Here is a 17,779-nt window from a genome sequence, read left to right as displayed (position 1 = left end):
TTATTCACAAATCAAAGTTCATTCCTTCTGGATAATTTATGCCTTGTAAGCAATACAGAAACAACCACAACGCTTCTATCATAAGAAACGTGCCTAGTATTATTTGCAAATACACCCTGAATAATTTCAGACTTGGTATAGTAAAGAAAAAATAAAAATTTAACTGAACTTTTTATTCTGAACAAGCTTCTTCCTCTGTGCACCCCAAGATGTCTTGATCTTTGAGAGTTGCTCTTCGTGGTTAAACTGACAGGTGAAGAAACTCTGTAAATTTATGATGTCTGGCTGAGTGTTTCATAGGACTGATAAAATGGATGTTTGCATTTTGTCAGGCTAGGTAAATGCATTTCCAAAGCTTACCATCCGAAGAACGCAGTAAAGCAGTTGGGCTGAGAAAATGCCTGCCATGTTCCAAGCCACACTTGGAAACTATTAAAGAGGAAAAGCTTGCCAGCGTTCTTCCCCTTCTTCCACCATCTCTCCCTGACTATCTGACTTAATACGGACCTCGTAATTTGGTTAGAAGTTGGTCTCTTGAATGGGAGGAAATGTTGGAGTTGCACCTCCTGGGGTGTTGCTTTGGGGGGATGTTCGATCCTCATGGATAGACAAACCCTTTTGCTCTCTGCCTGCAGAATATCAGCGTGGGGAGATTTTGGTGGGAAAAGTCACGAAGCATAATGCAAGCAGTAGTATTTTCTACTACCTAATCTTGTAAAATTAGACCAAATTCATGAGCAGAAACAATTTTCCATGGCAGAATGCAAGTGTGGTTAAATATAGCCTATTCTTTGGCTTCTGGTAGATAATAACGCTACAGCTGTTGATTTGAGTGAGGGTAGAGTACCCATGATTTTTCTCATGTTGTCTCACAAGGATGTGAACCATTTGACGCGGTCACATAGATTGTTCTATTGTATCGGCAAATAATAGCGCCTTGGAAGTATAATGAAATTTATTGCATATGTACTCTTTTAAATAGTTACATTTTTTAGCCCTTCCAAATCAGATTGATCTTTCAAGTTTTCATCCAATATTTTATATGCAACATGCTGCTATGTATCTGTAAATATCTGTGTATATATATTTCTAATTTATGTTGTTAAATTCTATGATTAAACCTAATGAATATTGTGAATAAAACTTCATTTCAAGATTTTAACTGTAAATATATATAGAAAGGTACTATTTATAAGGAGGAGCTTTTTGTTACTCCTCCTGAGTGAATTCTAAGCTGCTGTTGCTTGCTCTAAGAATGACAGTATAAGTTGTAGAGGTTTTGGATTTTTTTTTTTTCTCCTTTTGAAAAACTAAAGGAGAGTGGAATAGGTTTACTTGTACCTTATTTAGTTTTAAATAAATAGGTAAATACTTTGAATCAAGGATTTGCTATTCTGGGTGATGGACAAATTAGAAGCTACCTCATAATATATATAATTTTGTTTATGTATTTCTAAATGGAGTTAATGAGATGCAAAGATTCAGACACACAAAGCAATTCCATGGTACCATTTCTTTTCAGGGTGAAATTGTACCTAAGGTGATTTCCTCACCCCCAGACCGTTGCTTTAAGTTAAATTGTCAGCCATATGTGGGACAGCTCTGATTGCTTTATATGCATTTACTTAAGGTGCATGTTTGTGTTTTAGATTCACCAAAAATCTGTCACCTGACAAGATCAACCTGAGCACTTTAAAGGGGGAAGGCCAGCTGACCAATTTAGAGCTGGATCAAGAGGTACTTCAGAACATGCTGGATCTTCCAACATGGCTTGCTATAAACAAGGTCTTTTGCAATAAAGCATCCATTAGGGTGAGTATTTTATTGTGCTGGAATAGTAATTAGTCAAATCTTTCTTTTTTTCCTTCTGTCTCTGTAAACTTTCAAGCAACTTTGTATTAACAGAAAATTGTGAGGAGTGCTTGAGAAAATTTTAGAGAAAAAGAAAGATGTTACCAGCAGTAATTTCTTAGTAATTTTTGTTTCTCATGTGACAACATGAAGTACATATGGCAACAATGAAAATAAGCAGTGATTTTTTTTTTTTTTTTAATTTTTTTTTCTGTCTGAGAATAATTTATTCCTGCATGTTCTGAAATAGGGGTAGAGATAAAAGCTAGCCATGGTAATTAGTCTACTATAATTATTTATTATTCTCTTTTTTTAATGTATATTTCTTCTCTTTGCACCTCTCTTTCTATTGCTTTCCCTCTTGTTCCTTTCCTATTTCCAAAAATATCATTCCAAGGGATTCTGGTCTCTGTAGGAAATGTGGAAACACTCTAAATCTAGTAGGCGTTGTTTTTTTTGGTCGTTGTGGCTGCTAAGAATTGAAGCAATGTGTATCATCTCTCCTAGGTTATACTAATATGAGAGTAAGAAATGAAGCTATGGCTTGTTTTTGATAGAAGTTATGATCTGGTCAAATTTTGGTACCTCTTCAGTCTTTCGGTTTTTTCTTTTTCTTTTTTTTTTTTTTCCCCCCAATGGGAGATTGTGCTGATTTTCCTGAATGCAGTGAACTTGATGCTTTGTTGCAGGCATCCAATTACTTGTAGACCAACAGAGCAAATGTGGATTTTCTTTCCTTTTAAAGGAAAGAATGTGGAAGACAGTGTTGCTTTATCTGATGCTTGACAACTCGGTATTAAAGAGACAGATTCTGTTTTGTTCCTCTGTTTTCTGCTCAGTGTTAAGTAGATTTTGAAGTTCTGTTTTTAACACCTAAAATAAATTTATATGTCTGCATAAATTTACTATACAGTATTTTCAGATAAACTTGATATTTTGAAAGTAATATTAATCTGACTTCAGAAGTTACAAATATAATCTGTATACATAAAACACATTTTAAAAAATGCTTAATTCTACTGTATTTTTAATATTTACTTTCCTTTAAAATAATGTCTTCCCTTGCAGATACCATGGACAAAATTGAAAACACATCCCATCTCTTTGGTGAGTTCTGAGATCAACTCCTAAATATACTCTGTGTAGCAGAATTTATCTCTACTATTAATATAATTGTCTTGACCTGACTAGGTCTATTTCAGTAGAAATAACTGAAACATTAGTGAGCCTTTACTAAGTGTTCTCTGGGTAGTGGCAGATCAAGACAAAATGCCGTAATGTTTTTGTTGGTAGGTTTGTTTTCTTAATCTGTGGCTTTGGGCATCATCATTATAATGTTTGACTGTTAACTGATTTTTGTCAAGTTCTTCAGTCATTACGTCTTAATTTGGGGTCACCTGAAGGGTAGTTTTTTGTCCAGCTAACCCTTTTCAAGTTCCTGCCTGTCTTTTGGAGCTATCTTTTCTAAGGACTTTTCTATTCTACATCTGTACTCTGCCCAATGATCTCAGTTATAGCAGGTTTGATACACATAACATTTACAGAGTTTCTGTAACAGCCTAGGATTCAGCCTGGATATGAATAGAGTGTGAAATGTGTAAATAGGACTCAACAACAATTACAAGTAATGCTAATTCTTGCATTTCTTTAATGTTGTTCTTTAAGTATACTAAGAAATGTGATAGCACCGGAAGTGATTTGCTTCATGACCACTAAACTTTCTTAATTGTGTTTACTTAGGAATGAATATTCCTTTAACTGTCGTGCTTCCCAGTCTTGCAGTGAACTCCTGAATGTGCTTGTAGTTCCTTAGTTTTGAGTCAGACTTGGGAAGGACATGTTGTTTTCAATACTTGATGCCTTTGTTGGTGACCCAGTTGTAGTGTACTAATGTCTGTACTGCTTCTTCCTGGCACACAGAGCTTAAAGCATGGTAATGCTGAGGTGGGATGATGCAACCTCTTGACTGTAAGGTTGAACTGCCAAATTAGGAAATCAGTTTAAGCCGTGCTATTCTTAAAGAGTACATACTTTGACCTACGGTAGCAAGGCCTGATTGTTTGCTTTGCTCCCATTGAACTTACATTAGCAATCCTTGAGGCTAAGATAACTTTCAAGGTCACTTTTTTTTACATAAAGCTTTTCGTGAACAAGTGCATTAAATTGATAACAAAAGTTCACCCTTCCATGGTAGACTGTACAGCGACCTTTTTGACTTCTAAAGGAATGTGATTTCAATGGTCTAAATGTACAATTTCAGCCCTTTATTACACCACTGAACTTCCACTATTTTGGTGGGGATATTTTTGCTAATGAGAGTTCCATTAGATTGGAATAGCATCCTCTGTTTGCGTAGCTTAGGAGGTAACTAGAACCCATGTGTCTAGCCAAAGGTACTTTCATCGAGGTGAGTTGCCCTTTGTGAAAATCCATCTGTCTACATAGTGGCAAATACTAAGGTATCTTTGATCATAACCAATTTCTGTTTCCATCTGATAAACAATATAATTTTGAGGAGTGCTTTGGGGACCCAAGGATGCTATGCAGCAGTTTTTCTTCTATCAAAGTACAGTAGTTGCCAGTGAGAAGAGAATAGACAGATATCTACATCCAGGTGTTCTTTGTTAACTCCTATTTATATTATGCAAATTCCTTAAATCACTGCCCTACTGTTCTTTGCACTAGTCACGTAGTAAAGGAAATTGTTCCAAAAGTTTTAATTGAAAAAACCTTAAAAGAGTGGTTAAACGTCAAAAAATGTTAGGATAACCAAGAGAAGTCTTGGCTTACCCCAGCCCCCACCATCCTAAAACTAAGGGATTGGTTTTTTTCTTGTTGTTTTTTTCATCTGTTGTTGTTTTGCAAGGCAATTTATTCATTGAGACAGCTGAGAAAATGATTTTTAAAATGTCCAAATTTACTGTTAACAGCCATGATAAATTTAGGTCACAAATCTGCAAATTATACTATAATATATCTTTTTAAAAATCACTTGTTTTACTAGATCTACTGAAGATTCATATATGCGCTGTGTGTGTATACACACTCGTGTATATATTATCTATATTCATGTTTTGTTTTAAAGGTGCAGCACAAAACTTCATCCTCTATCATGAATTTTAGTGGACTAATTTCAAATATTTTCCATTAAAATTTTCTGAACTCATTGAACCATTTAGAAAGCTCAGGAGGTATTAAGTATTCCATTGAATGAACAACCATAGAGGAAGAAACCTCAGATGAGTACGCATTAAATCATGCCCATTTTGAAATGCAATTTTTGAAAATGTGTGTGATGGATAAATAGTACTCAGGGATCGAGATCTCTGTAATCCCCTGTTTGACTGGGAAGGTCTGTTAGAATTCACAAAACATAAAAATTTATATGAACAAATTAAAGAAAAGATAATTCTGGTAGGTACAAAAGTTTATGATAAAAATGAGATGGTAAGAAATGTTTTATGTTTTCAAATGTGTTGGGTTTTTTTCTGTTTGGCTGGTTTTTTTGATCTTCATATGTCAACTATTTACTTTGTTACCTCTTAGGTCTCCAATTTTTTGTTTTGTTTTGTTTTTCAAGTCCTTGGATAAAGTTGTAATGGAAATGAGCACATGTGAAGAGCCACGTGCCCCTAATGGACCCTCTCCTATAGCAACTGCATCCGGACAGAGGTCAGTGACGATTCTTACATGTAAGTGATTCAAAAAAGCTTAAATTACTTGTTTTGAATTACTATAAAACAGTTAGATCCCCTGCAAATTTCCAGAAGTATATAGGGTTGCAGCTTGCCATTTCCATCTCTCCAAAGTTTTATTTTATTACTTGTGGGTGGAGTTACATATGTATAGTGGTAATGGAACTATCCAGACCCAAGCCTGGAGAGAACGTCTGAACTATGAATGGAGCTTCAGAGGCATGTTTCATATGAGTGGAACTACTGCATCGAAAATTTATCAAGTTTAATTGATATGAAGTTTTATGAAAATTAGAGATATCTTGCCTTCAGCCTATTTGGAAAATATATATAATGTTGGGATGGGTTTTAAAATTTTTTTTATTTTTCCTTTGATCTAAAAAACAGTATTAAGGGCTGTTTGTTGGTGTGGTATTTTAAAGTTCTGTGTCCTTTATTGTATCAGCCAAATCTTACTGAAAGATTTCTTGAGCGCTATATAGCCCAAAAGTCAAAGTAGTTTGGTGGGACGATATAGCATTACACCAGTGATTTCCACCCCGCCCCCCAATCATTTCCTTTTTATGGACCCAAAACATTTTTCAGTAGGCACAGGGACCCATATACGGAGAAACAAATTCGATAATACAATTGCTTTTCTTATTTTAACTTCTGCGTAATATGTAAAAGTAGTCCATGGGCCTCTACGTCTCCTAGGGTACAGCTTGAAAATCATTGCCATAGAGATTCTGTGTAGGATGAAAGTTATAAAAAGGAAAAGGAATGACAAACCACATAAACTGTGCTTTTAAAACAAGCAGGAAAAAAAACTCCAAAGGCAGAAAATTTTAGATGTTAAAAGAACATTTAAAATACAATTTTCTATTCACTAATCTAAAACATTCAGAACGTAGAAGATTTTTATTAAAAAAAAATAATTGCAACTGCTTTATCTTTTTTAATACTGGAATGCATGTTGATTTCATGTAGAAATGTAACCATCATTTAGGATGTCTTTCTTTTATAGAATGAAATAAAGCAGATACTTTATACTATTTTGCATATACGAAGGATATTGGTTTAATGGGCAGAATAACTTAGCTTATAGAGATAAATACTAACCAGATTGGAATTGTCAAATAATTCATTTGACATGAATTACTCCTTATGTATCTGTAAAGAAGAGTAAGATTTCTACATACTGCTGTAACTATTATTCTTATGTATGTATAATATATATTTTATTTTTTATACGTATATATGTCTAAAATATTTATCATGGAAAAATTACATTGATTGTTATACTTCATGGTGATTGATCTTGGTCCAAAATATGTTCTTTAATGACTGTCTTGAGATTAGGATCATAGGGTAGAAATTATTGTAAACTAGATCAAGTATATTTAAAAAAATATTCATAGCTGGAGAATACATTAGGAACTTATTTGATGGTTTGTTTCATGTTATATTTCAGCTGTTTAAGTTTAATTTTGTGCCCTTTCATTAGATGTGTATTTAATATGTTGGCATTTCACTTTTTAGTGAATATGGCTTTGCTGAAAAAGTGGTAGAAGGCATTTCGGTTTCTGTGAACTCCATTGTAATAAGGATTGGTGCAAAAGCCTTTAATGCTTCATTTGAACTTTCCCAGCTGAGAATATATAGTGTAAATGCAAACTGGGAACATGCTGACCTCAGATTTACCAGAATACAAGAAGCTCAACGTGGAGAGGTAAATCTTTTGCTAACTTTTTTTTCCCTGTGTTATTGGTAAAAGGAGAGGAAGTTGAATTGCAACCTTGTACAGTCTAGGAAACATGCTGTTACTGGGAATGGAGGCATTCTATGCTCAGTGATTTCGGCTGTCCTCTGAGAACACAAGGATGTAAAAATGGTGATGTGAGTCAGATCAAATGTCGTGTCTCTAGTGGTGGCCAAAGTGGATGCTTAGGGAAGAACGAAGACCAAGGCAAGCCTGTGTACTGTTCCCCAAGCTTGTGACCATTTTAAAATGCAAATTTTACCAGACTTGAAGAGTACTGAAAGAAAAAAGAATGATTTATTAAATGTGCAAGGATAAGGCATTGTGCTGAGTTTTTGTTATTGTTTTTATTACTTTTAAAGCTTTAACTCGTTATTTATTTGCTTGTGAGGGTTTGCCAAGTAAATATTTTTTTTCTTTAAGCAATTTTAACTGAATGTTAATGAAGTACCTATGCAAGAATTAAATATTTTGCTTGGAATAACTAAATCATATGTATACAAAAAAGTAATAGCAGTAAAGTGCATAGTTTTCTACTGTCTAGGAGAACTTAACATGGAAGTCTTAGATTGGTAACATGGAAGTCTTAGATTGATGTACACCATTCTTTTGTTTTCTCCCATGTTACCAAAGTAAAATGTATACCGAGTGCAACGTTGATTCTAAATATTGTATGTTGTATTGAGAAAGACTTATTTTAGCATGCGTCTGGCCTTGCATAAATAGGTGTTTCACATGTTGCTCATGTCTGCCCATTTAGAGATGATTGTTCTGGAACAAACAGAGTTCACTCAGAGTTAAGGAGTCTGGTAGTTGCTTTTTATGTAGGGTTTTTTTTTCAGGAGAATGTTAGCTAAAAAAGCCACAAAAATAGATGGTTGAAAACTATTTTTCTGACAGTTTGTTTATCCTGCAGCTTATCTGTATGCTAATACTAATGTGTTAATGAAGTCTAATGAGGAAGAATTAAAGTTTCGCTAGATGGAATTTTGTATTGCTAAATTTTTTTTATTTTGTGCTTTTTAGGAAGAATTTGATTTTGAATAGTCACCTCAGACACAACAGAGCTTTCTTTGAGGGGTGTTGCTTTTAGTGCAATGAACTCTGGAAACACAAATTTCTAGAAACTGTAGTGAATGATTTGTTAGCAGTAAATTGCATTACAGGTGAAAAAACAAAGCCGACACTATACTATAAAGGTAACTTGTGCTAAATTACATTTTAAAGGAGTAAGCTTTTAGCTTTGCACTGTAGCTACAGTCTTAACATAATAAGGAATCTCCTTAGAATTTTCTTTAGAAGCTTACATTCATGCTGCACCTCCTGGATGAGGAGGGTAGGTACTCTGCTTTTCTGCAAATAGTATTTTTCAGGCTACTTCGCACTGTGGTTTTCCACCTTTCTCACTTCATTGTGTGTGCCTCCTTCCTAAATACAACGTGTATGTTTTACTTAAGTCTCTGCTTATATTCACAGTACATAGGCTGTACAATTGACAAGAGGAGAATGACAGCTGAAAAATAAGACACATACTGAATAAACTCTTCCCTCTTCCACTTTCCCCATGGCTGATCTTTTTTTCTTCACAGTCTTGCAGGAAGGAGTTTTAGGGAAACAAGAATTAACTTTTTTTCCCTCTTGATATCCTGTTTATTTGATGTTCTCCATGATTTTGCTGCTGGACCATTACTCGTTTTCCCGTATTTGATTTTCAGTATACAGCTGTACTTGCTGCTCTTGTATCATTATTCTAAGATTTGCTTACTGTGTCTTCTAGAAATCCATGTAATGGATTCAAAGCTTGTGGGGTCTGTATGGCATACAATGTACTCTGTGTTTAATTTTCTCTTTTAGTTGAAATAAAACATTCCAAAAACCGCTCCCATCCTGTAGCTTTGCTTCCATCCCCGCTCTCTTTCTGTGTACTAGGATTTAGCATTTTGAAACTTAACTACACAATCTTCTTTTCCTCTACGAAAAGCAACCTGGTACACAATAACTGTGACCTTTATTTTCTTCTGAATATTTTAAATACTGCTTGTTACCTCTGCATACTTGGAACTAGCTTAACATTTCTGTGACATTCTGAAGGTAGAGAGGGAAGGGTCAGGGCTTTACTTCCTGACAGCTGTAAGTGGAATAATAAGTGACTTGTATTTGTTTAGTTCCTATGAGTCTGCATGAAGGATATGTGTGAGTGTGTATGTATATATATGTGTGTGTGTATATGTACAGATATATACATACACATGCACATGCTTAGGTGCAAATAAACTGTCATGTTGCATGAAGGTGTTTTTCTCCTTTTCTCTCTCTTTAAAGGTTTTGACTTTTAAAGAAATCAACTGGCAGATGATCAGAATAGAAGCAGACGCAATCCAGAGCGCTAAGCATGAAATCATGAGTGCTCCAGTTCGACTGATTACCAACCAGTCAAAAATTAGAGTTACACTTAAAAGAAGGGTAAACTTGAAAAGTTTGAAATCTTTCATTATTTTGTGAATTCATTTTTAACTCATGTTCTTAATGCATACATGCATATAGTAAAGGTTTTAAATTTAGGCCATATGAAACGTAGAATTCCCAGAACTAAATTTTTAATAACGTATAATCAGTAAGAATGTAGAGTTGACAAGAAATATTGCAGACAGAATTTGAAGATGAAGACCTTGCACGGGTCCTACTAATGAAATCATTTGATCTGCAGAGCTTTGTTTATGATGATGCATGTTGTCTCACCTCTCTAGATTCAGGCAATATTTACATTACATTTAGAGAAATGCATCAGTTTAATATCCAATGCATGCCAAACAAATAAAAAGTGCCGCCTAGATAGACTATATCTTAGATAATTCTTAGTTAATGAGAGGAATACAATTTAAAATAAAAAATGTTTGTTATTTATATGGAAGAAATTTGCTTTTTGGGAAATGTAGTTTTGCAGTCAACTTTCTTTTTTTTCTCCTTGTATTTGATATAAGAAATGTAAGTATTTAATGGACCCGTTTGACTTGTTTAAATTTTTATTCTACAGTTAAAGGATTGTAATGTAGTGGCATCAAAACTGATTCTGATTCTGGATGATTTGCTGTGGGTTTTGACTGATTCCCAGTTGAAAGCCATGGTGCAGTATGCCAAATCTCTTAGTGAAGCCATAGAGAAATCAACAGAACAGAGAAAAAGCTTGGCTTCTGAGACAGCACAGGTATGATAATTGATTGTCTCGCTGTATCATTATTGGCTGTTCTAAAATACAATACAGTGTGGTTAGTTGTGTTAATTTATTTTAGAGAATGTTCAGTTACTCATTTTCATTCAGCTGTGTATCTTAAATTACATTGGGAATGAATCACAGTAGTATAAAATAGAAGTTAACTTTAGAAGATTTTGCGTATTGATGTTAATTGCAGGAAAGAAAAAGGTTGTATTTATTTATCCATGTACAGAGTATTTAGACCTCTTTATTTACTTAACAGTTGATTAACTGTTTAGTAAATTTGCTCGCCAAATATTTTCTGGTTATGAATTAAAAAAAATAATTACCAAGACACACTAAGGTAACCTTAATGTATGGATAGATATGCTTACTGTAATGATTTAAAGTGCTTGTTCAGTTTTTTTTTCATGGTACTGAAAAATTAGCTTTCGGTAAGAGCTTTCCTTCATGCAGCTCTCCTATTGGAATATATAGTGAAAAATAATTGTACTTTTAACGTATTTCTGCTGGCTTAGATGTGATATGGATGCTGCATGTAAGATAGTCTTACGTAAATCTTGGTCATCTTTCAGCACATATAGCGGACCAGACCAACTGGGCTTTGTGAGTGTTGGGGGGAGGGACCTCTTCTTGTCTGTGAGGAAGCAGCACAAATACACGGATAAAAGATAGTCCTATAAAAATAAAACATAATATATTACTAAGACTGATTGTATAACTTCATTTGTATAGAATCTCTTACAATAAAGCTAGCATACTGTAATGGAGAGTTCATTTCTTGTGGTGGTCCTGATGACTTACGATGTGATTTGATGGTTTAGCTACAGCAATCTAATGGTTAGCTGTTACTGAGTGGGGAGGTCCTTATTCTACAATTCCCTGTACTTGAATCTAACCATTTCCCTGATACTGGCACCAGCTCACCTTTGACTCTATTGTGATGTAGTTTGGGGAATTAAACTAGCAGAAATGAGCCCAACAAAAAATTGATAGTTTTCTGCTGGTTTAGTTTCCTGAGCAGCTTGCAACAAAAGTTAGAAAAATACAAGTGCCACAAGTGATAGGGGTGTAAAGAAGTGTGGTGGAAGGAGAGAATGGGGGATGCACTGGCATTTCCTCTTTGTGACACCTGGCCATTAGCTCAACTTGGCTTTATTGTAAAACAACACACTTAAATCTCATTAACGATCCAAGGTGAATCCATGTGGTGCAGATTTCTCCTTATTTCAAAGGCCTGTTTTGAGTAACTGAAAGGATACTTATGCTTGAAAGGAAGGATAAACTTTATAAATCGAGATGACTCAATGTTTTTTCAGAGCTCTGCCCCTGCACCCAGCTCTCAGCAGGTGAAAGCGCACCAGACAACAGCAGCACCTGATCAAAACGACGCAATAGTAAAGTTGTTTAATGATTTTGATGTTAAGGAGACTTCTCATCACTTAGTAATTTCCCATTTGGACCTACATATATGTGATGATATCCATTCTAAAGAAAAAGGTAATTTTTTTTTTAAAGTAACATGCCTGTGAACCGTAATCGTCTTTAGAAGACATTTTGAGGAATACAATAATGTTAATCAAGAGTCTGTCTTTATTTTAGAGGAATATTCAGAATTGTCTTCAGTGTCTGTAGACACATTTAAAATGAGCTAGATGCCTCTGTAAGGACAACATTTCGTTATTAATTATTTTAGAATAAATGCAATAAAAACCGCTAAGAGTGCGAGTAGCTTCAGTGCTTTTCCTGTCTTCTAGAAACCTGACTCTGTCCAGTCTGATTGTTACTGCTGTTTTTTTCTTTTATATTATAACTTATGTCATGAAGAGTGTAGTGGCAGCATTACTGTGGCTTGAAAGTGTCATTGTAAAATCTGCTTCTGTAATACTCTTCTAAAATAAAGAGGACTGCTCTTTTATTAGTCTGTGTGTTACTAATTTAGAGAATTTGATGCTCTGCAACACATAGAAAGAATGGAACAAGTGTTCTGTGGCCATATAATTTTGTGTGTAATGTTTGTTTGTTTGTTTTAAATGAAAGGCTATTGCATATAGCCATATTTAGAATGAGAAAAAAGAAGACACTTCTTTCATGCCTTTTAGAAGTGATCAGAAGAGAATCATGTATCAGTGTATATCAAAGGAGCTGACTAGTCACTGAAAAAATTAGAGACATACAAGGTCTGCTGAAGAAAAGAGTATGAAAAACTTAGGTTTTAGCAAATATGTTTCCTTAATTAGGGAGGACACTTGCAGAGCAGCAGAGCATAAAGTCCACTGGCTAAAGACGTATTTCCTTACATGCAGTGTACCTACTGCAGTTGGGATTTATCATCCATAGTGAGATCTCTTTATCGGTCCTTTATTTTTGGCCATGAAGTTTAAATTTAGCAGTGGAAAAATCAGAACAGAGGGATCTCAGAAGACCTCTTCACTGAGATAATATTTGTCAAATAAAATAAAAATTATATTTACAGTGTTCTTGAAAGGAAATGTTGACTTTGAATGACTGATCATAATTGTATATTCAGTGTGAAAAGTTTTGTTTCAGAAGAACTGCAGTAATATGTGTTCAAAGAGTTGCCTTTACTTTTTAATAGCATTTAAAACAGTATGCAATTTGTTAGTAGTGACTGAGTACAGAACACGGAGTTCTACAAGCTGATCTTTAGAAACCAGTGAAGACTACCTGAATGAAAATTTTGAGGGAAGATAATGATGTTGTAAGGAGAGCCAGTAAAGGGGAGAAAGAAGTAGCTGTTGGGTGTTTAAAGGAATGCAGCAACATGAGAACTAACAGGCTAAATACAATGTCTGCAGAGCTGAGCATTGTTTTATTTTACAGATTCAAATAGACGTGTTACAGGAGGGGCCATGCAGCTTTCCTTCAGCTATTTAACAGTGGACTATTATCCGTTTCACAAAGCAGGTATGAAAGCGATCATTTTGTGAATTACGTGTGAATGTAACTGTCTTGCTTGAATACTAAAAATTTGTGTTTGTGTATATATATATATATGTACAGCTTGGATAATAATGTTCTAAGCATTTGAGATACACACCTTTTTTTTTTTCTTCTATATGCAAAAAAACCCAACAAAAGCAACAACTTGGGAACCAATTTAATTTCTCTGAATGAGCTATTTTAGGCCAAACACTTTTCATTGTTCTCTTTGGTCAACAAAATGGTGTTTACACATTTCTGACATAAAAGGAATTGTGTGTGGACAGAGAAAGGCAATATGGCAGATTGAGAATTTGCTAATTAGATATTTGCAAGAGTCAATCTGCTAGGTTTTTTACCATATAGAAGTCTATCATTTTATGTCCATTTCCAAGCAATGTTTGGGGTTTTATTTTATTTTGCTAAACAAGAATCCCAGTGTGTAGACGTTCAATTGTATAGCCTTTTGTTAATGAATTGTTATTAAACATGTTGGCAATTTCCAAAGAAGCATTTCGTACAAATAATTTCTAGTAAATATGTTTTTCAGAAGTCTAAAAAATTTAGAAGAGACAAAATAAGTTTGATGTTGAATTGTTGAATTTGAGATCGAAGGCAATCCAGTATAGTGGAGGGGCTTTTAGTTGGGGGGCAGGGGTGGGGATTTGTTGGTTATGCTTTGTTCTGCTTTTTACTAACACACACCAGTCATTTTGGAGTGAATATCCACATACATTAAAGATGGGAATTAGCTGTAGCTTGCTTCATGTCCTTCTTATCACTCATGGTTGCAGATGGAATCCTGTAATGTCAATCTATTTCATTCATAAGTAGCAAGTATAGTTTTTGCACCTTAAAAAAAGTAATTTAGTGTAGAACAGATAAAGATACACAACCACAGAAAAGAATATGCATAAGGAAACAAATATTCTTTCTTTGCTGTAGATTGGCCTAATATGGTTTGAAATTTATGATACTGGATTCCTGCCCTATAAAAGTGAGACCGAAAGTTACAGAGCTTTAACACATGCCTGTCTTGTGACCCAGCTATGTTTTTCATTTACTGTCACTTCTGATTCCTACTATGTCTAAGTGAGGGTCTGATCTATTTATGATATCAGTGAGCTCTCCTCAGAGAAAATGTAGAGAACCAGCGAAATAAATAGATTGTTTCTTTCGGAAGGATTAGCTGGATTGCAGTGTAGACTCTTGGATAGGCATGTTAGAAGCTCACTGAGAATGCTTTTATGTAACAGCTACATGGGACATAACTCCCACTACGTGAAACCAGAGATGGAAAAGATAATTGGCAGAGCAAAGGTGGTGCCTCTAAAGGTAGTGTTCTCCTGTAATCTTAAACATACTTATACAGAACATCATTTAAGTAACAAATCTAGGTCTCGCTAATAAGCTCTGAGAAAAAACTGCCAAAGGTGGTGGTGTTTGACTCAATAGGGTGTATGTGTGGAAGGGGGTGAACGTGCCAGAAAATTTCTTCTTCCACTTCAAGAGGCCGTCGTTTTCTCACCGCTTTAGAAAAGTGTGGCAATTCTATGGGCAAACTATCATCACAGAGGGGAGAGTCCCTTTACTCAAAGTGAAAGGAACACATATTAATCTTGAAAATTCAAAGAGAGTTCTCTAGCCATGTAGGTATAGTGCCTCCATATACTCCTGTATCAGGCTATGATATGCAGAGCCTTCCTACCCTGAAATTGAGGCTCTGCAATACTGAGTAATGAAGGACAACACTCTGTTAGTACTCTATAACAGTGGGCAAGGAGGAAACACCTATATACTATACTTCTGTGACTGTTACCAGACTGTTTTCTAGTTTTGTACCTCTCTGGCCTATGGAATATTTCAAAATAGCTCTTTTGATATAGTCTTCTTGGAAATTGCAATTAATCTTTCAGGAAAAAGCCCTCAATGATTAATAATTTTGCAGAGTGGGTTCTTGTGGGCTTTTTACTTGTTTATTTGTTTTTGTAACAGACCCCACCCAAAAGGACTCTAAAGGGAGTCTGAGGCATAGTTGCCATAGGGTAAATTTCTAACCCATTGAAAGACAAGCCTTCCAACAGTAGTCTTTCATAGTACTTAACAAAAATGAAGCAGGTTGCGTGTCCATTGACTGTGATAACCCTAACATAAACCAGACTTATTAGATGTTGTAAACCTGTTTGTACAGCAATCCATCACTTTACTAGTCCTCCCAGACCTGCTTTCACAGAAGCTATTATCCAGATCCATTATCTGTGCTGCTGATGTGTTGCTGGATGATGATCAGAGAAAGCCGCTGCTTTGCCATCATGCATGACATTTTGCCGCACAGGAAATTCTTGATCAAGCTGATGCATTGAGACAGTATGAGACACTGGAAAGCATTTTCTTCCTGGGCAACCAGCAATAAATTCAGATGGTAGCAACATCAGTGCCAGCTCCACTAAAATATTGTTTTCTTGTTACAATCTGGCCTGCTTTTCATTTTTCACAGATAAATGTGGCAATGACATTTCCATATATAGAATTGTAGAATAGCTGAGGATGGAAGGCACCTCTGGACATTGTCTACACCAACCCCTCTGATTAAAGTGGTGTCAATTGTTAGCTTCACAGGATTGTGTCCATTTAGGTTTTGAATAGCTCCAAGGGTGGAGACTATACAGCCTCCCTGAGCAACCTAGTCCAGTCCAACCACCCTTACAGTAGAAAAGCTATTTTTTAATGTTTAAGTGGATTTTCTTATATTTCAGTTTGTGCTTATTGCCTCTTGTACTGTCACTGAGCACCACTGAGAAGAATATGGCTGTCTCATCTTTATTCCCTCATCAGTCATCTATGTACATTGATAAGATCCCTCTGAGCCTTCTGTTCTCCAGGCTAAATGTTCCCAGCAATCTCAGCCTTTTCTTCAACGGTGTTCCAGTCTCTTGTGTATCTTTGTGACCATTTGCTGGACTCACTGCAGTAAGTCCGTGGCTGCCTTGTAGTGGGGAACCCAGAAGTGGACCCAGCACTCCAGATGTAGTCTCACCAGGGTTGAGCAAAGGGCATGGATCACCTCCCTTGACCTGCTGGCAATGCTTTTCCTAAGCAGTCCAAGGTGCTGTTGACTTTCTTTGCATCAAGGATGCATTGCTGGTTCATACTGAATTCATTGTTTCAGATTGTGGGTTTGGTTTTTTTGGCAAAGCTGCTTCCCAGCTGGTCAGCCTCTGGCCTGTACTCTAGATGCTGGACTTGGATTTCCCTTTGAAGTTTATGAGATTACTGTTGGGTCACTCTTCTAGTCTTTTGAGGTCTCTCTGAGTGGTAGCACAACCACCTGGTGTATCAACCATTCCTCCTAGTTTTGTACCATCTGCAAAGCTGTTGAGGGTGCACTCTGTCCCATCATCCAGGTTATTAGTGAAGATGTATTGGCCCCAGTATTTACCCTGGGGATGTACCACAGATGACTGCCTCCAGCTGGACTTTGTGCTGCTGATCCCAACCCTTGAAGACAAACAGCTTAGCTCGTTTCCAGTCCACCTCACCGTGTATTTACCTAGTTGGTACTTCATCATTTTGTCACTGAGTATGTTACAGTGTTGAAAGCCTTCCTAAAGTTTGAGGTAAACAACATCCACTGCTCTCCCCTCATCCATCAAGCCAGTCATCTCATAGTAGAAGGCTGTAAATTTCATCAGGCGTGATTTCATAGAATCATTGAATGATTTGGTTGGAAGGGACACTAAAGATCATAAGGTTCCAGCTCCCCTGCCATGGGCAGGAACACGTTCCACCTTCTATGATTTCTCCATCGTAAATCCATGCATGTGTACTCTGAATCACATTCCTGTCCATAATGTATTTTGAAATCGTTTCCAGGATTATTTGCTCTGTTGCCCTCTGTTACCTTCCTTCATTACCTTCTTTGAGGTCAGGTTCACCAGCCTGTTCTTTTCATCCTCCTTCTTGAAGATAGGAATGACATTCGCTTTCTTCCAGTCCTCGGGAACCTTTTCTGATCACTACTCAATGATAACCTTTCAAAGATAATTCAGAGTGGCCTCCTCATGACATTGGCCAGCTGTCAGCACTTGTTTCCATCACATCAAGATCCCATGGACTGGTGCGTGTCTGATCTATTTAAATGTTTCCTAAGTTAATGCTTTTCAACTCAGGGGAAGGTTTCCTTGCTCCAGACTTTCCCAAAGGTCTCAAGGACCTGGGAGTTCCGAAGGCAAGTGTAACTGGTGAGAACTCAGGCAAAGGCAGCATTGAGTACCTCAGCCTTCTCCATGTTGTTTGTCATGAGGTCCCCTGTGTCCCCCATTCAGCAGCATGCCC

General features: G+C 36.1%; 1 protein-coding gene across 1 annotated transcript in view; it reads left to right on the top strand.

Moving 5' to 3' along the window:
• Positions 1-1,649: 1,649 nt before the first annotated feature.
• The window catches only part of LOC104166061 (UHRF1-binding protein 1-like), a gene marked incomplete at both ends in the record, with an annotated part of 18,927 nt that continues 2,797 nt past the window's right edge, over positions 1,650-17,779 (top strand). Inside the window, 8 exons of the mRNA XM_009705868.1 lie at positions 1,650-1,812; positions 2,920-2,958; positions 5,432-5,523; positions 7,068-7,257; positions 9,610-9,750; positions 10,322-10,492; positions 11,821-12,001; positions 13,346-13,429. Coding sequence (XP_009704170.1) covers positions 1,650-1,812; positions 2,920-2,958; positions 5,432-5,523; positions 7,068-7,257; positions 9,610-9,750; positions 10,322-10,492; positions 11,821-12,001; positions 13,346-13,429 — 1,061 coding nt within the window. The remainder of the gene's footprint in view (positions 1,813-2,919; positions 2,959-5,431; positions 5,524-7,067; positions 7,258-9,609; positions 9,751-10,321; positions 10,493-11,820; positions 12,002-13,345; positions 13,430-17,779) is intronic.

This window comes from Cariama cristata, unplaced genomic scaffold (genome assembly GCF_000690535.1).
Source record: "Cariama cristata isolate BGI_N322 unplaced genomic scaffold, ASM69053v1 scaffold31558, whole genome shotgun sequence".
Taxonomy (NCBI): domain Eukaryota; kingdom Metazoa; phylum Chordata; class Aves; order Cariamiformes; family Cariamidae; genus Cariama; species Cariama cristata.
This window is presented reverse-complemented; position numbering and strand designations above follow the sequence as displayed.